General features: G+C 36.5%; 5 protein-coding genes and 1 pseudogene across 5 annotated transcripts; 2 read left to right on the top strand and 4 right to left on the bottom strand.

Annotated features, from left to right (window-relative positions):
- Nucleotides 1-670: 670 nt before the first annotated feature.
- Nucleotides 671-6187, bottom strand: LOC106326880 (annotated as a pseudogene).
- A 133-nt stretch (nucleotides 6188-6320) lies between these two features.
- On the top strand, nucleotides 6321-9054 carry LOC106322088. The gene is made up of 9 exons (XM_013760265.1): nucleotides 6321-6554; nucleotides 6843-6928; nucleotides 7020-7081; nucleotides 7293-7384; nucleotides 7470-7595; nucleotides 7878-7968; nucleotides 8200-8307; nucleotides 8485-8583; nucleotides 8697-9054. Exons 1-9 carry the CDS (start codon nucleotides 6421-6423, stop codon nucleotides 8886-8888), a joined length of 990 nt encoding a protein of 329 aa, XP_013615719.1. The 5' UTR covers nucleotides 6321-6420; the 3' UTR covers nucleotides 8889-9054.
- Nucleotides 9055-9123: 69 nt separating this feature from the next.
- LOC106322097 lies at nucleotides 9124-10139 on the bottom strand. Its single transcript, XM_013760272.1, has 5 exons — nucleotides 9940-10139; nucleotides 9811-9860; nucleotides 9579-9684; nucleotides 9445-9503; nucleotides 9124-9278 (listed from the first exon to the last, which is right to left on the bottom strand). Exons 1-5 carry the CDS (start codon nucleotides 10039-10041, stop codon nucleotides 9230-9232), a joined length of 366 nt encoding a protein of 121 aa, XP_013615726.1. The 5' UTR covers nucleotides 10042-10139; the 3' UTR covers nucleotides 9124-9229.
- Nucleotides 10140-11223: 1084 nt separating this feature from the next.
- LOC106326493 lies at nucleotides 11224-11900 on the top strand. The gene has a single exon (XM_013764462.1). It carries the CDS (start codon nucleotides 11289-11291, stop codon nucleotides 11757-11759), a length of 471 nt encoding a protein of 156 aa, XP_013619916.1. The 5' UTR covers nucleotides 11224-11288; the 3' UTR covers nucleotides 11760-11900.
- A 1934-nt stretch (nucleotides 11901-13834) lies between these two features.
- On the bottom strand, nucleotides 13835-14902 carry LOC106323211 (putative F-box protein At5g15660). The gene has a single exon (XM_013761365.1). The coding sequence runs from the start codon at nucleotides 14900-14902 to the stop codon at nucleotides 13835-13837; it is 1068 nt and encodes a 355-aa protein (XP_013616819.1).
- A 1595-nt stretch (nucleotides 14903-16497) lies between these two features.
- On the bottom strand, nucleotides 16498-17259 carry LOC106323210 (putative F-box protein At5g15660). The gene has a single exon (XM_013761364.1). It carries the CDS (start codon nucleotides 17257-17259, stop codon nucleotides 16498-16500), a length of 762 nt encoding a protein of 253 aa, XP_013616818.1.
- Between the last annotated feature and the right edge of the window lie 2045 nt (nucleotides 17260-19304).

Genomic DNA, 19304 nt, shown 5'->3' with positions numbered 1-19304 from the left:
CAGGGTTTAGGGTTTAGGGTTTAGGGTTTAGAGCTAAGAAATGAGGTTTTGGGGATAAGATTTCAAATTTTGAAAAATAAAAAATTAAAATTTTCAAAAGATAAAATGCTATTTTGGTCATTATAGTTTTTGAGTACTATTTTTGTGATATAAACTTAGAAATGTGCTATTTTGGAGAGTTGCCCTAAAAACATCAGGTTATTACCTGTAGGGCAAATCTCCAAAATAGCACATTTCTAAGTTTATATCACAAAAATAGTACTCAAAAACTATAATGACCAAAATAGCATTTTATCTTTTGAAAATTTTAATTTTTTATTTTTCAAAATTTGAAATCTTATCCCCAAAACCTCATTTCTCAACTCTAAACCCTAAACCCTAAACTCTAAACCTTAGACCCTATACCCTAAACTCTAAACCCTAAACCCTAAACCCCACCCTTTAATTCTAAACCATAAGTTTGTGACTTTTGATAAAACATTAAATGCTATTGTTGTGATTTTTGACTTTGAGTGCTAGTTTGGGAAACAAAAACTTGATTTAGTGCTATTTTTGTCTTTTTCTCTTACCTGTACATGTAATCAGATTTCAATGATTGATATATAAAATTAATAAATTTTGCATTCAATTTATTAAACATTTATTTTAGAAACAAAAATTTTACTCACAATTAAATTGAAATTAATTAAGTATTATTGAACAATTACTGAAAGCGTGTACATTTGAGTGGTACAAACCCCTTTTTTTGTTGCAATTCATCAAGAAACTAGTTCAAGAAACCTTGGCGGGAGAAAAACTTGAGTCTTGCATCCTTATTCTTTCCACCGTCAATGCTGCGAAGGCGGTTTTGGCGCCGCAGCATTCCATTATGTATTCCAAGAACAACAATGACTGTCATTGTCAACAAACCAAAGGCGCCCACAAGTGTCTTCAAACCCATTCCCATTTTCCTGGGAATACAAGAGAACAGAAACAGAAAAAACTCCATGAGAAACCTAATAATCATTCATAGCAACGGTCATTGTACGGTTCTTTTAGTTACAGCTTACCTACGAGGTCTACTTTGGGTTTCTTCCATGACAAGTTCATCATCACCACCGGCCGCCTCCGTTAGTATCAACTGTTCATCAATGATCTCATCATGGCCAACTTCTGAAGTGTCCGAGTCTGATGAATCAGTGTCTTCTTCTCGGTAAGCAAGACTTAGTCCTATCTCAAGAATGGCGATTTGGCCTCCAAAATCCACAGAAACTTCCACTTGATCCCCTGTTTGTAAGTTAAACTCTTCATTTGAAAAATGTCCTTGCCAGATGTGTTTTTCACGGTACATACGAATGTGATCTGTTGCTGGAAGACTCCATACATCTCCTTTGGTTTGATTCGTCAATGTAATCTTTGAAGAGTATGCAGACATCACATCGTTTTGTTGACTCACATATGGTGTCCACAAGGTAAACCCAACCAGATCAGGATTCAAAGATTTAGGCACAGTAAAAGAAATTGAATGCTTTTCATTCTTGAAGCTAACCCAGTTTGGAAGACTTGATCCCAGGACAAATATTCCCCCATTTCCATCCACAGCCCATCTCTGTAAGAAAAAAGACCATCATATCATCAGAACCAACGCCACGCTCCTAGTAACTGTAACTACAAGTAAAGCAGTCTAAAGTAGCTTAAGTATTTTTTTTCTTTTTAATATCAAGAATCAGGAACCAATTCAACAAGTTAAAAGGTGAAGAGTTAAATAAAATAAAACCTGCATGATTCTTTCTCTGTAAGTATCTGATATGCGCTTGCACATTTCCAAATGGATGACTCCAACCCTTTTCAGTGTATCAAGCCCCGGGGTCTCAACAAGGTTGAAACAATTTGTGAGATGCAAAGATTGCAACGCCAAGCACCCTGATAAGTCTGGAGTTCTTTCCAACATGATACAGTTGCTTGCATAAAACGATCTCAACTTTTTTGGTAAACTAAACAAGGATTCAAGTTCTGAGCAACTATCTAATTTGAGGATCTGTAGACTCAAAAGACCACCAAAATCCGTTTGCAAATTACGAAAGTTGTTGCCCTGGAGATCAAGTTCCTCAAGGCAAGACAAACTCCCAAGATCTTCAGGAATTAATTCATCAGATAGATTGCAGGAACCTAAACGCAAAGTCATTAGGCAGGTTAAACCGGTTAATGAGAGAGTGGTAGGTAGAGACTCTTGAGGGCTTTCATCAGAATGAGTGTAGTCTCTGTCTTTCCATAAATCTTTGCAGCCATCAAGAGATAACTCTTTCAGTTTCTTCAGTTGATTACTCGACGAGGGGATTTTCCTTAAAGCAGTAAAATCGGCTTTCAGAGTTGTCAAGGATTCCAGTTCACCTAAAGCATCATCCAATCTCTCAAGTTGCGAACAGCCTGATAGAATGAGAGTTTCCAGCGACTTCAACCTATATAGTTCCACGGGGAGGTCACGAAGCTCAGTGCAGCCTTTAAGATTCAGTAGTACCAGCTTTCTACTAAGAAGGCGTATCGTCTTGTGAACCAGGACCAATTTTTTACAGTTAATCAGAAGCAACTTCTCAATATTTGGGAGATACCAGAAGTCTGGAGTCTCCGTGAGCTGGAGGGAGTGACTGAGGTCGAGATACTTCAGTTTTCCCAGGAACTGTGGCTGTTACAAGAAAAGAAAAAATTCCACACACACATAAAAGTGAATGATCAAATCGCAAGAGTGAAAAAATAAAGTTCTGAAACTTTTAGAAAGAACGTAAAAAGGAGTTGTTCAAAACAAAAAAAAATTACCTCTTGATTATACCATAGCTGTTTAAGGTTGCTCTATACTGCAAGTCCATGACAACTACACTTCCCAAATGTAATTTTAAGGGGATAGAGTGTTGAGGATACTCAAACCAGCAAAACCATCGTAAACCTCTTGGAAAATATTCATAGCTTCCCTTGAGCCGTACATGACTGAGTTGTAACAGTCGCAGATTCCGTAGATTTGAGAATGCTTCAGCCACCAAGTTCTCATCATCCGTAGCTCTAACCTTTAGGCTGAGTCCTTCAATTGCATCAGTACCCTTTATATTGAGAAAAATAATTTTATTAGTCTCTTATGTTATACCATATAATATAACCTTATAATTTTGGTTGATACAAAGAAACGCATAAAGACTTTTGTTCCTTACAGAATTGTTTGCCAATACATCAATAGCATCGTCAGGATCCCACAATCTACTCCATCTTTCACAGTGATTCCGAGATGTTCCCCGGACAATATTTCTTCCCATTTCTCGTAGTAAGCCATGCATCACTAACCTGTTATCCCGGACTGTAACAAGAAATCTTTCCTTCAACACAGTGAGTCCTATGTCAGGATATAACTTGCATCCATCCAATATGCAATTCACGTAGTCTTTATCCATCCCAATGAAGAAGCAAGAAATATCCAAGAATATATCTTTTTGTTCTGGGTCTAGGGCATCAAAGCTGATCTGAAGTTTTGCTTGAATGTCAGCATTTGGAGTTTGTTTTAACAATTCCAATGTGCTTCTCCACTCGGAAATGCTTCTCTTGAATAGAAAAGCACCCAAGATTTCCATAGCCAAGGGTAGTCCCCCACAGTATTCAACCAACTTTTCCGAGAGCTGCCGAAAATCTGCTGGAGGTTTTTCTGTTCTAAAGGAATGCCAGCTTACGAGCTCAAGAGATTCTTTACCGTTAAGTGCATCCGGTGAGTATATATTTACTACTCCGAGCTGCTCCAACAAATGCTTGTTTCTGCTTGTGATGATTATCCTGCTTCCTGGCCCAAAGCAGCTCCAATCTATTGCGGTTGAGTGAAGCTGCTTAACGTCTTCAACATTATCGAGTACAACAAGTACCCTTTTGTTCCGGAATCTGTGTTTCACTGCATGATCCATGTTGTTGAAGACTATGTCATGCCTCCTTAAGATATCAGAAAGAAGTTTCTGTTGAAGATGAACCTTCCCTTGAGGTTTCTTGAAGTATTCTCCGAAGTTTTCTAGGAAACTTGTTCCTTCGAAACTATATGAGTATTCATTATATGCAGCTTTGGCTAGGGTCGTTTTACCGATCCCACCCATCCCGCAGAGTCCGATAGTCTGGACATCATCCGAATCAAAGCACATAAACTCATTGATACGGTGTACACGTAATTTAATACCAACGCCATATGTTGGTAAATGCAAGTATGAACTAGGCAGTCTTTGGAGAATGTCTCTAGTAATAACTTCGATTCGGTCATCATTACCACTGCACATTGCACACGTACTCTCTTTTACTTTGGGTTAATGTTTTTAAGATATACAGCAGAGCATAAAGAACTTGTGAAAATATAAAGTTCCCACATAGAGAATTTTGATGAGACATAATATATAAGAGGCTTGAGCCAATTCACTTATCGTCAATTAGTTCTAAGTTAGAAATCCATGAAACTAAACATAACTCACCTGTAGACATATCCACGCAAATGTGCAACTGAGGCTAAAGTTGCCTTCCACGTCTGCACCTTGCTCTCTGTGTAACGGCTTCGGTGTTTATCAAAGGCTTCAGCAAATGGTCCTATTTGAACGCGAACATCTGCTGGGTGAACGTCATAGAAAATTGGGAGTAACATATGTCCGGACTCCATTTCGAGGCATTGCATGATGTGTACAAGTTCATCAAGGCACCAACGCGATGAAGCATAGTTCGGGGATAGAACGACAAGGTGAATCTTGGAGTTTTCAATGGCCTTCAACAGCTTTGGGGAAATGTCTTCTCCTCTTTCTATTTCTTCGTCGTCCTTGAATGCGTATATCCCAGATCTTACCAGACTCTTATAGAGATGGCCCATGAACCCATTGCGCATGTCTGGTCCACGAAAGTTTAAGAACACATCGTAGGTCCACCGCTCCCGAATTTTTCCGCTGGATTCGGTCATTACCTAACAAAAATATTATATGAGTTTCTAGCGGTATATATCTATATAACTACTCAATCTTACAGAGTCATGAAACCCATCCAGAAACAGGCAGATTAAAGATGACAAAGAACAAGCGACATGGTTTGGTTACTTGCTTAAAAGATTCCCTTTTTTAGGCAGGATAGTAACCGGTCAGAAAAACGTAACAATCAGAAACAGCAAAATAAGCAACAAGAAGGATCGCTTACAAAAATTGTAGCATGAACATCTGGAGATTGTTGTCGACTGACTTTGACAAGTCTTCCCTCCTAATCAACATTGGAGATGTAACAACGTCGTTAAGTAATATTAGTCAATAGAATATACTTATTTTACTAGTGGACGACTCTTGAGAGTTGCAGATAGAAGAGGTTATACTAGTCATACAGAACATTTTAAAATGTTTATATATATATATTATAATTATGAAATTTTGAGTTTAATTGCAAAAACAGTAACATTAAGAAATGGCCTTGTTGATTGTCAAACCTGGAAGAAAGGTAGCTTTAGAGACAACCTGAAAAAATATGTATGCTAGTTTACCTTAATGCACAATTCTCTTCAACATAATAGAGAAGACCTCTTGTTTGATCAATAACCCCTGATAGTCCTCTCGGTGGTGGTCTATATACAAAACCACACAGTTAAAACGTCAAAGAAAAATCTCTTGAAAGTAAAGTAATGAACATTTGTGTTGTTACCTACAAGTGAGGCGTACCAAGTGTCAGCAACAAGGAGATATCAGCGGTTCCATATTCTTCCATGTAAACTCTAGCAAGCCATCCTCCAGCTGAGTGTCCAATCAAAGACAATCCTTTACCTGTAAGGCTGTAAGTGATGCAATTCACAACTGAAACTAGCAGCTAAGTCTGATGCAAGAACACAAAAGCCAACAAGTTTTATCTATCCAGTTTCACCAAAAAAATTCCACATAGGAAGCATATAAAACACCATGTAAACCCCACAAGGTAATAAAACCATAACACAAAACTAAAGTTTTGGACTTTAAAGACGTTTCATAAGGAAAATGAAGAACTTGATCCAAGAATGTAAAAACAAAAAAACAAAAATGGTGGAACCACACATCAGAGCAGGGGGATGAGGTTGATTACCGGGAGAATGACGGCGGGACGGGGTTTGATGTCGCCCGAGGAAGAGGAGGAGGATAGTGACGTGGCGGAGGAGAAGGTGGGCCTTAGCCTGAGCGATGGATAAATCGCCGAGGCCATCGTTTTGTTCAGTGGATGCGCGAGTAAGCTCAAAATCCACATGTTATTGACTAGTTTAATGTATTTACATAAAGGCCCCTTTAGTTTCAAATTTTCACATGAAAGCCAGAGCAGTTTTGTAAATTAGGATTTTTATAAAAAAAAAGTTTGGAGAGAAACCAAGGAGGCAAGTATCTGTCCGTCAGATCTCGAGATTCGATCGGTGTTGAAGGCGTCGCCGGGAAAGAGTATAAAATGGCGGCGAAGCAGATGGAGGAGATACAGAAGAAGCTCGCGGTGCTGAGTTACCCAAGGGCAAATGCTCCTGCTCAGTCTCTCCTCTTCGCTGGGATGGAACGTTATGCTCTTCTCGAATGGCTCTTCTTCAAGTATTATCTCTCTCTTCCTTCCTTCTCCAGCTTCATGCTGCATCTTTTGAACAATCTCTAGATTTTAAGATCAATTCAAACTCGTACACTCGCGGTTTCGATTCTCTGATCAAAATTTTCAGAGTGAGGGAAGTTGACTAAGTGTTTGATTAGGTTGAATGTAGAATTGGGTCTGTTTAAATTGCTTGATGTGCCTCGAAAGTTAGCTTCTTTTTGCAAATATAGTGAAAGTATGGATGGAGATTTCTATGTGTGGTTGATGTGTTGTTTTCTTTGGTTATCTTGAAGGTTGTTAGGTGATAAATCTCCTTTCTCTCAGCAAAATCTCCAGGGAGATGCTGGTGTTCGTGATGAAGAAACTGTTCGTATTCAGTGTACGCCCTTTCAGTTATCTCTTGAGCTACCATAGACTATGGTGCTTGCTTCCATTGGCAGAGTTTGTCTAAGTGAGCTTCCTGATTTCAGATTTGGCAGAGATAGCAAAGTTTCTGGGGTTCACACCAACAGTAGATATAGAAGCCATTCAAGTAAGCTTCTTCTTTTTTTTTTAAATGGTTACTTACACACTCTTTTGTATATCTTAACTTGTTGGGGGCATTTTACTGATATTTGTGTAAGTTCCAACGATTTGTCAAAGTCCAAGCATTGTTTAAGTTATCCCACCAATGAACGTTTCTTTTGTTTTGTAAATCTGAACTTTTTCAAGATGCGATCATAATGCTTATCATTGTTTCTAAGGGACATGGAACCTATGAAGATCGAATGGAAATGCTTCGCAATATTGTTGATTTGGTGGAGGCAAGCCTCTTCTCTGATAATCCTGAATGGAGGTTGTTCATATTCTGTCTTATTGCAATTTTGTAGTCTTTCATAATCCTGATTCGGGCATAACAAATGATTCTGCTTATTCTTCAGTATTGATGAGCAGGTTGCGAAAGATATTCAGCTCATTGATGCTATTGCAGAGAGACAGTCTCTGATATTTTCTGAGGAATGCAAACTGTTCCCTGCTGATGTTCAGATCCAGTCAATATATCCTTTGTAAGAACTATTGTATCTCCAACTTATAGTTCCCTTTGTAGTTATTTAGTGATTGTGTGTTTGCCTCAGAGGAACTGAAGATATAAACTAAAGTATGAACTACTATGAGTCCTGTTAGATGGCTTTACCAATGTTTTATTGTTTGGAGCCAATTAGTTATATCCCTTGACCCATGTTTTCAAAATCATCCTTGGCATATGCTTCCAGATCTAACTGGTCTCAGAGGTTTCATATATTAGCATATGTAGTGACATTATGCACCTTAATCAATGTTATTTGCAGACCAGATGTTTCGGAACTGGAGACAAAACTTTCAGAACAGGCCAAGATTCTCTCTAATCTTCAGCAAAAAGTCGATGATTTGGCTGCAAAGGTGCGTTTTGGTTGCTCCGTATCGAAAAGTTTTGTATTAGCTGTGAACGGCATGACTCCCTAGACCAATACGCTGTTTCATCAGAGTCGAAACAGTCATGTTGACTTGTTAATAGGAGGCAACAGTCATGTTGTTGTTGTTGTCCTCCTCCATTGAATATAATGCTGGATTCAAATATATGTTGACATAAGATCCAGATTGTATAAGATAAACATGTCTTTTCTTTTTTAGCATGCCTACAACCCGGACGAAGAATATGCAGAAGTGGAATCTGAACTAAGGGCTCGTTTGGAATCGTTTCTTGAAACTGCTAGAGCGTTCAACACAATCTACACAAAGGTGCTGTGTTTTCGTGCTCTCTCCCCATCAACCTAGATAAGCTGACACTAAAATGTCAAGAGTACAGAAGTTTCTTATACTGCACATATAAAAAAATCTGCTGTGATTTGACTTGGCTTTTCCTGAAATTGGAAAATGAAATGTTGTATCCTTATCGGCATGCATATGTACCTGCAGGAGATCCGTCCATGGACTCACATGATGGAAGTGCCTCAGCTCCATGGGTTTGGTCCTGCTGCGCACCGTTTACTGGAGGCATACAATATGCTTCTCAAGGTATAACCCCAAATGTCTATATCTATCTTAAATTACTCGATCATGTCGACCAAAATTGAGTAGCTCTCCCAAGTTGAAAAGAAATGAGCTGTGTTGTTGTTGTTTGGTGACAGTTCCTAGGGAACTTGAAGAACCTAAGAGACTCGCATGCAGCACTGTCGATTGGATCATCGGGAACAGTAGCTGGAGAGCCGTCTTCTGTAACTAGAATTGTGTCCGAGTGTGAAGCCGCATTAACCGTTCTCAATCGAGACCTTGGTATCCTCTCTGCTTCTATTGCTCGTGAGCAAGGGGAGCGTCTGTAACCGTCACGGATGATTGCTTGAATATATAGATTCTGTTTAATTCTTAGAAATCACTTTAGGAGTGTGTTTTGATCACAACAGTCTTCAACTCTTTTGCTTGTGTGTCGCCAAGTTTGTTTAAACAAATCGCATCAATCTAAAAGTGAAGCTCTTCATCGCTTCTACTGCTCGTGTGTTGCCAAAGTTTGTGTAAAAGCTACACAACTGTGGATAGTATAAAGCTAAAAAAATCATAAATTTATGCAGAATTGCGATTTTATTATCACATGATTAGCGTTTGAAACAAATTCGAAGTCTTACAAACATGGAAGAGCATAAAGAACACTTGTTTGGCTTTGGTTCTATAAAAAGCTGCCACGAACACCATCTAGGCTCTCCCCGAGCGAAGACCTGCAAAAACAGATCAATATTATACAGATATAGATGAGTTCAAGTGGAATGAATGAACAAAACAGAACCAATCTATCACTAATCATGTTTCGTTCTTCCTACACAATTTGGGAGTAAATGGAAGAACCAATGAGAAAGAGATATGTAATGATGTTTTAAAACTTACTTGTACATACAATATTTGTATTCTTGGCTCCTAATCAAATCTTTCTCGCCTTCTTCAAGCTGCTCAACAAAAGAAACACAAAATGCATCAAAAAGGAAACATCATTTACAGAATCATCGTTGTACACTGCTTACTGGATCACTCTCATAGATGAGTTCGTAGCAAACCGGAGAGAGGCATCGCAGCGCACAATTCTCTTTAGCTATAGCAGAAGCTTTGCATTGCCAACCCCATAGCCCACTGTTTACGTTCTCCACAAACACAATAACACAAAAGTGAGCCAAAAGAACTTGCTAAGCCATTGTAAAAGCCAAAGATAACTTAAAAAAAAAAAAAGACTCAACCAAGAATCAAAGCTAAATTCACCTCTCTATATCAGCATAGCATTGGTTCTTCTTCTCCCTAATCTCCACATCCTACAAAGATTGATTTGTCCCACAGAGTCAGCCTTTTTAGCATATTCCTACGGAGCGAGTCGATTTAGGCGAGACTTACGGATATAGGACGAGGAGATTTAGAGAAAGCACAGGGGAATAAGCTCAGCGAGAGTAACAGAAGAATACAGACGGTGCTTGAGCGAGCTCGGGAGATTCCCATGGCCTCTTCTTCTTCTTCTCCGATCGCAGTCGCTAATTCGCTCCGCTAGTGCCCAGCTTCGATTAAGAAGATCGGTTTTGCCTTAACCAGCTGCGGAATTATCGAGAGTTAAACCGAACCGGTCTATAACCGACTTATCAAATGGGCTTACATTCATGGAGCTAGTGCATTCATATTGGTAAATTTCAGAATGAGATTTTTTTTTTATTTTTTTTTATTTTTTTTTTAAAGAAAAAGTGAAAAATGTAGCCTCATTTTTTTCTTTTAAGACTGTGAAAATGTGAAATATTTTTGACAGTCGTGAATGGCAGGACTATTTAAAAAAATTAATTATATAATTCGATAACTTCAAAATATAAATACAAATTGTTTAGAAACTGATTGATGATAATGCTTTAATGATCCTTCAACTCCATAAAAAGGTATTGAAAAATGAAAAATAATTGCAAACAATTCTTAGTATGGAAAATGTAGTTGGCATATAACTGACCATAAATCAACATGAGAGAATCATAGCATTATCAAGATGATGCTTTTTAACTGATGTTTTAGCATTTCGGTTATATTCATTGAATACTTATTAGCTTTACGTTGTTTAGAAATTCTGGCAAGTGTGTATGTGTCAATTAGCCATTAGATGATCAATAGTTCTGAAATTTTAAAGAACACGTGTTTGTCTCATTTCCATGTGTGAATAAGTGGAAAGAACGGACGTGGCAGGCTAGATGCGAAAAATGTTCAAAACATCAGGGTTACACAATAATTTTTGTACTAGATAACGTTTTTTCTTTTGTAAAGTGGAGATCATGTATTCGACATCGTGAACGTTAGTCGCATCTTGATTGATAGATAGCACGATAAGTCGATAACCATGTGTATCTACCCTATAGTCTTATTTTTACGTGGTCGTACGGTATATTACCAGTTGTTCTACATGCAAAAAAAAACTTGTTAGTTTGTTAAGATAAAAAGTAAGTTTTACATTTCTGTTTCCAGTTTTATGGAAAGGTCTCGAACAACTTCACAACGACACTACTAACAAATTTTTCATAGTAATTTGGAGAAAAAAAAGTGCAAAATAAATAAATAAAACCAAGTCCGCACTTTGCGGTCTTTCAGGTTTCTGTTACACCCACTTTTTCGTTCTCACAATTGTCCCAACAGAAGAAAGAAACAAACAGATAAACGAAAAAGAAACAATCAAACACATACAAAAGAAGAAGATCTCTTGGTGTTTCAGAAATCGAATGGAGCAGAGAAGAGGTGATCCAAGAATATACATCGTCGCTCTTCTTTTTCTTTCATGTATCCTCTCAGGAGGAGTCCTTCTCGGACTTTACCTCCTCCTCCCTGATCCGAACCCTCTGTTTCTACCAGCGGGTATGTTCTTCGCTGGTATCCCTTGGCTCTTCTGGTTCTTGGCTTACCTTTACTCCTGCGTCCTCAAGCCCTGCACCGTCTCCGTAAGCAAAAGCGTCGCCAGTTTCGACCCGGAGAAAGGCGAAGGAAAGAGCATCACGGAAAACGCCACGTCAGCTTCAGATCCCGTGGCTGCGGTCGAGCCGATGGAAGGTGAGAGGCACGTGCAGCTCGGGAATGTGGTGGTAGAACAAGAACAAGAACAAGAACAAGAAAATGGTAGATTAAGTTCAAGAAGAAGCCACGATGATGAGGATTGCGATAGAACTCCATTGAGATTATCAGTCGGAAACAAATGATTCGATACTGAATGATCATCAGGAATCTGATGCTAAGATTGAACTGACAGGAGAGGCTTTGAAAAAGCTCTCTGTTATTGACGTGTTAGACAAGGAACGCTGTTCTTTGAGTAAGAACTATAACACCATGTGAAAGATCCATAGGAGAATTTTATTTATTGTAGCTTTACTTTTGTTGTACTTATGAATTGATGAATTAAATAAATAATCTGTAACCAAAATCATAACATATATATCTTCTCCAATGTCAGAAACAGAACAGTGCAGTGATTTATTTTATTTATTTATTTGTAGTATTGATGAAGCTTCATCTTCTTCTTCTTGATACTTGATACTACAAGGGTGCAAGTATCAGAAGAAGAAGAAGCAGTGAGGGAACCAAATTTCCTCTTCACTTCTCTCCACACACTCTTCTTCCTCCATGGATGAACAACGCATTCATGATTCTCACTCTCACTAATTATTACTACCTCTGTTCCTTCCTAAAAATATGATTTTCTATATTTATTTTTTGTTCCAAAATGATAGATTTTTCAAAATTTTAATGTACTTTTACTAATTAACGTTGAAAAGTTGTATACTTTTAAAAAACATTAATTGAAAATATTTGAATTGGTTGAATACTATTAGTTGATATTTATTAGAGAATGTATAGTAAAATAAATAATAAATCCAAGAGATTCCATGTGGAATTGGTGCTTTCTTCCTCATACTAATTTTTAGCGTAACATTTTTATTTCAAAAGGAAATTTTGATTTATATTTCAACATTATTAATTTATATTTTAACTTCAATAATTATAAAACATCATAAACACATTTTTATAATCTTATTTCTTTTGATTCGGTATAAATATTTAAATTTGATTTTATTCAAATTTTAATAAAGATAAAATTAGATTTTATAAAAATAGTTTTAATTATATTATTGTGTTTAATGACTATTTATTTTAAATATATATATATTTACATATAAATATAAATTATAATAAATTTGAGACTTTGTTTGTTTTAGTTAAACTGAAAAATCCTTTTGTTAATTTAAATGATGAAGATGAACATATAAATTTAAATAATGTTTAAATATTTAACTATCAATTTTTTTGGATTAGTGTTACTTTATTTAGTTTATTTTTATTAATATGAGATACATATATACATATATATTATTATTTTAATTATGATATATGAATTATTAATATATTTAATAGTTTACCATAAATAAATATTTATATGGAAAATTGACATTAATGATGATATATGAGTTGTTTTTATTACCATATTTAAAATCTCTGCAAGAAAAATTAAATTTTTATAAGAAAAATTTATATCTCACAATTAATATGATGTCATGTCACTATTTTCTAAAACTATGTCATCTATTTTAAGTGTCATGTCATCTTTTTTCAGCGAGAATGATTGTAGTGACAACATGTGTATAAATCACTTTGCAAATATAGTTTAGGGTATGTACGTAGTTTAAGGTTTTTTGTTAATATTGTAAATTTAGTAAAGTTTCTGTTTCGATTTTAATTAAGGTTTTTTATTTTGTATATATGTTCACAAGTCTCCAAACATGCTCAGTCATTTTTTTTTTTTTTTTTTTTTTTTTACTTTTCCGATAAGAACCGACGGATTTTTAAGCGTCCACTTAAGGGCCCCTGGTTACGCGAAGTGGTCTGGAGGGCGAGAGGCAGCCCATGTAAATACCCCTCGTGGCCGGGGTTCGAACTCGGGTGGCGGGCACCTCAGCCGAGGTTCCTTTACCACCAGACTACGAGGCCCGGTTTTTTTTTTTTTTTTTTTTTTAAACATGCTCAGTCTTCAACGAACTTATATTGTATAATGTGATGTCGAAGTATGCTTTCGTGGCCTGGACAAGCCATTGGAGACCATGTTTTTTACTCTCTTGTGCATTGTGCAAGGCAAAAGTCATAAGCAACAACAAATATATATATATATAGGAAAGATTTGTAGCATACAAAAGAGAATAACATGTTTAGACAAGAGACATGAACTGTAATGGCAACATCCGATAGCAAACGAAGGAAATAATAACAACTCTCTCTAACTTAATTACAGCAGCATAAGACTCTCTACGTAACCCATGAAATAATTTGATTCAAAACTAGCTCCCTTGAGATCGGGGTGGATAACATTAACCTCACTTCTGGAATGGATAGGTGCAAAAACAATGTCACCCATATGATTAATAACACCTTTTATAGGTAAATGAAGCTGGGGAATATTATCAAAAGACTTCGCTTTGTAATCCTGTTTTCCTGCTTGGAAAACGAACAAATCAACTGAAGGCGCTGAGTAAGAAGGTCGAATGGCCATGGCTACTTTGCCATGGTAATTTATCAATGTTTTTGAACCTTCGTCAAGAAAAAACAAAGTATCCATTTTCTTAGATAGTCTAGCAAATACATCAAACTTCTCAGAGTTCAAATCGAATCTCATCAGACACATTCCTTTGTCCAGGCCGGCAATGTAGTACAAAGACCCATCAATACACAGACCGTTAGACCAAGTTATGTGAGGAATGCCACATTCGATAAATCTCCATGTTTTAGGCTTAGCTCCCAATGTGAATACCTGAAAGTAATTCGTTCTTGTGTCTCCTTCAATATACGTGGTGAGGCACAATACTTTGTACTGGTTATTGACAGGATCATATCCGAAAAAGCGCTCGGCTGGCCTTGCAATACTATCGCTCCTTGTTCTTCTGTAGACAAGCTCTGGTAGATATACGGTCTTTCCGGTGCAAGGGTTACATATGATCTCTCCTATGTTCAGCAAACCATTAACGTAATAAGTAGGGTAATAGGTTTCATGGAGAGGAAAAGTTACTTTGGATAAAAAATTAGTTGGTATCGATGTTGATGACGACGACGGTAGCGAGGAAGAAGAGAAGAAGCTGCAGTTTTTGCGTCGAGTTTCGTAATCTGTATCGTATAAAGCGAGGAGGAAACGCAAAGGATGAGTCAAGGATCGCGATCTGATGAAACTCTTGCTGCTGATGATTTCTTGCCATGATTTAGATACGGCCATAAACCTAGCTAGGGATTTTGAAGGCAGGAGGCTAAGAATCTTGATCTGCAGATCCAAAGGAACAACGTTGTTGCAAAGATGGAGACTCATGGTCTGGAAACCCTAGTTCTCTCTCTCTCTCTACATCTTCTTTCCTCTTTCATATTGTTTTATAGAGACGCAGCAGGGCCGCATCATCGTTAATGGGCTTCCCACTTCCATTCGGTTTGGTTTGGATAACTCGGTTTCTGGTTTAAAATCAAATAAAAGGTACTCTACTTTTTTTTTTTATAAATTATAGTTTTAAGATTTTTCATACTTTTAAATTTTGTACATTTTCTATTTCAATCTTAATTAGTTTTTTTCCCTTCATATATATAAAATTTTGTACATTTTCTATTTCACTCTTAATTAAGTTTTTTTTTCTTCATATATTGAAAAATATGTACATCTTCTATTTCAATCTTAATTAAGTTTTATCACATATTAAAAAAAATTGTACATCTTATATTTCCCTCTTAACCAATTTTTTCATATATTTAAATTTTTTAAATTTTCTATTTCGCTCTTAATTAAGTTTTTCTTATATTTAAATTTTGTACATTTCCTATTTCACTCTTAATTAAGTTTTTTCATATATTTAAAAATTACATTTTATATTTTACTCCTAATTATGTTTTTTCATATATTTAAAAATTTGTACATTTTCTATTTCACTCTTAATTAAGTTTTTTTCATATATTTTGTATACTAGGGTTCAACAATAAGGATCTTACTGATCTCAGATAAAATATACACACAACGTGCAGCCAGTGCAGTTTGATTAGTTTGATTTGAGATTAGTATTTTTCATGATTTGAGATTAGTATTCGTTAACACTGTTTCTCCTACGGCTAACCGGAAGCCTCGTTCCGGTATTCCCTCAAAAAAAAGTAATTGGTTCTTCATCCAAGTTGAAGTTCATTGTTGAAACTAATGCATTTTGTGAGCTGAGGTGCCTTTTGGTCTTTGTGAATTTGGATTCCTTTAATTATCCTCCCAAACCATTGAGATGGCAAGTTTTGTAAAGTTTGAATTCAGGTAAAATATGCAGAGTGTTATATTGGTTCATGGTTGTGAAGCCTGTGTTCTTCTTTTTTCTACATCAAAAGCTATAATGTCTTATTAAGATGATTTTAAGAGGATGGTCTAACCATCCAACTTAGAACCTTAGAGTCTCATGAGAGAAAAGCGACGATTTATCGTTACACTGCAAAATATAGTTTTTTTCCTGATATGTATATATATCACATCCATCCGCCCTATAAATTAATGTAGTCTAAGGTTTTTAATAATATTAAAAATTAGTAAAGTTTCTATTTCACATACACTAAGGTTTTCTTATGTTTTATATAGATATATGTTTTTTTTTTTTGGTAAAATTATATAGATATATGTTGTTCACAGGTCGCCAGACATGCTTCAGTTTGACAGTTTTCAACGAACTACTGTGTAATGCGCCGGTTGAAATATGCTTTAGAGGCCTGGACAAGCCATTGGAGACAATGTTTTTTTTTTCTTTCTTGTGCATGGCATATAACTTATTAGGAACATCATATCGAGTTTAAAAGAATAATATATATAGGAAAGAGTAAATGGAACCAAAAGACATGAACTGTAGAGGGACAATCCCACAATAAACGAAGGAAATAATAATTCTCCCTAGCTTAAATGAGCATAAGACTCTCTACGTAACCCATGAAATAATTTGATTCATTAAACCAATCATACTTTGCGACTTCAAACTTCATCTTCTTAAAACTGGCTCCCTTGAGATCGTGGTGGATAATAACAATATCATCACGTTCGGAACAGCTAGGTGCAAAAATAATGTCACCCATATGATTAATAACACCTTTCATATGTAAATAAAGCTGGGGGAGATTATCGAAAGACTTCTCTTTGTAATCCTGTTTTCCTGCTTCGAAAATGAACAAATCAATTGAAGGCACTGAGTGAGAAGGCTGGATGGCTATGGCTACTTTGCCATGGTAGTTTATCAAAGTTCTAGAACCGTTGTCTTGAAAATACAAAGCTTTCATTTCCTCAGATACTCTAGCATAGATAATAAACTTCTCAGAGTTCAAATCGAATCTCATTAGACACATCATTCTTGTGTCCGTCCTCGCAATGTAGTACAAAAACCCATCAATACACAGACCGTCAGACCAATGTGTGTGAGGAATGTCACAATCGATGAATCTCCATATTTTAGGTTTAGCTCCCAATGTAAATATCTGATAGTGATTCGGTGTTGCGTGATGTGCAAGATACTGTGTGATGCACAATACTTTGTACTCATTATTGACAGGATCATATCCGAAAAAGCGGTCGGCTAGCCTTCGTCTACTAGCAGCGGGTGTTGTTTTGACAAGCTTTGGTAAAGGTATGGTTTTTCCGGTGCAAGGGTTACATATGATCTCACCCATGTTCATCAGACCATTCACGTAATAAAAAGGGTCCGAGGCTCGATGGAGAGGAAATGTTATTTTGGATAGAAAAGTGGTTGATATCGATGTTGATGATGACGATAAAGAAGAAGACGAAGAGAAGAAGCTGCAATTTATGCGTCCAGTTTGGTAATCTATATCGTGTAAAGCTAGTAGCTAGGAAACGCAAAGGCTGAGTCAAGGATCGTAACCTCATGAAACTCTTGCTGAGGATGATTTCTCGCCATGATTTAGATACGAGCATAAACCTAACTACGGATTCTGAAGGCAACCGGCTAAGAATCTCGACTGCAGATCCAAAGGAACAACATAGGTTCTCCTCTTGTTGCAAAGGCGGAGACTTCTTCTGATCATGGTCGTAAACCCTAGTTCTCTCTCTCTCTATACATCTTTCTCCCTCATGATGTTGTTTTAATAGCGACGCAGTAGGGCCGCATCAGTATGATTAATGGGCTTCCCACTTTCATTTCGATAAGTTTTCGGTCTAAAATCAAATTAAAATACTTTAGTTTTATATTTAAATCAAGAAAAAAACACTTCTCTGAAAAGCTTTCCTTCTCTCTAAATTAAATTTGTGTCTCTTTCTACGAACCAAAATCCAAATTTTGACTAAGGATGCTTAGCAACTACAGTTAGTAGAAAGGTGATAAAACGGCAAGAAGTTGAAAGAGAGATAATACATAGGGTCACTTTGAAGAGAACGGTGTTTGATCCTGATTCCACAATCTCGATTTTTCTATTGTTGCGTGGAAGTGCTGTTTTTTTTTCATGATAATTATATCACAACAATTCGCTCTATAAATTAATGTAGTTTAAGGTTTTTTATAAATATTAAAAATTAGTAAAGTTTCTATTTCACCTATAATTAAGATTTATTTTTTTGTGTATATGTTGACAGGTCGCCGGACATGCTTCAGTCTTCAACGAACTATTGTGTAATGTGACGGTCGAAATATGCTTTAGTGGCCTGGACAAGCTATTGGACACCGTGTTTTTTACTCTCTTGTGCATTGTACAAGGCAACACTTATTAGCAACGACATATCGAGTTTAATTGAATAATATATAGGAAAGATTGGATACAACCAAAAGAGAATTGAATAACATGTTGAGATAAGAGACATGAACTGTAGAAGTAACATCCCACAACAAACGAAGGAAATAATAACTCTCCCTAGCTTACATCAGCATGAGACTCTCTACGTAACCCATGTAACAATTTGATACACTAAGCCAAACATGCATTGCGTTAACTTCAAACGCCATCTTCTTAAAACTAGCTCCCTTGAGATCATGGTGGATAATATAAGCCTCACTTCTGGAATATCTAGGTGCAAAAATAATGCCACCCGTATGATTAATAACACATTTCATACTTAAAGGAAGCTGGGGAAGATTATAGAAAGACTTCTCTTTGTAATCCTGTTTCCTTGCGTCCAAAAAAAACAAATCAATTGAAGACACTGAGTGAGAAGGTCGAATGACTATGGCTACTTTGCCATGGTAGTTTATCAAAGTTTTAGAGCCGTTGTCTTGAAGATATAAAGCTTTTAATTCCTCAGATACTCTAGCAAAGATATCAAAATTCTCATACTTCAAATCGAATCTCATCACACACATGTCTGTGCCCGTGCTTGCAATGTAGTACACAAACCCATCAATACACAGACCGTATGAACAAGTGCTGTGAGGAATGCCACAACCGATAAATCTCCATGTTTTAGGTTTAGCTCCCAATGTGAATACCTGATAGTGATTAATTTGAGGTGTTGCGTGTCCTGCAAGATTTGGTGCGATGCATGTAATTAGAGAGTTTAGAGACTGAATATTTCTGTGTTATTATTAATGATCAAGGGGGTTCCTTTATATAAGGATTACAAGATGAAGATAAATGGAAAGTACCCAAAACTTAAACTCACTAGGATTAGGAAAACTACTAATACATAATAATGGAAAGATTACATCTATTAGAAAAAGCAAAGGGTTTCCTTTTCTCCAAGCTTTGTGGCCGCCTCTCTCTCTCTC

Source organism: Brassica oleracea, chromosome C2 (assembly GCF_000695525.1).
Source record: "Brassica oleracea var. oleracea cultivar TO1000 chromosome C2, BOL, whole genome shotgun sequence".
Lineage (NCBI taxonomy): Eukaryota > Viridiplantae > Streptophyta > Magnoliopsida > Brassicales > Brassicaceae > Brassica > Brassica oleracea.
The sequence above is the reverse complement of the archived record's forward strand: the minus strand, read 5'-3'. Positions and strand labels throughout refer to the sequence as shown.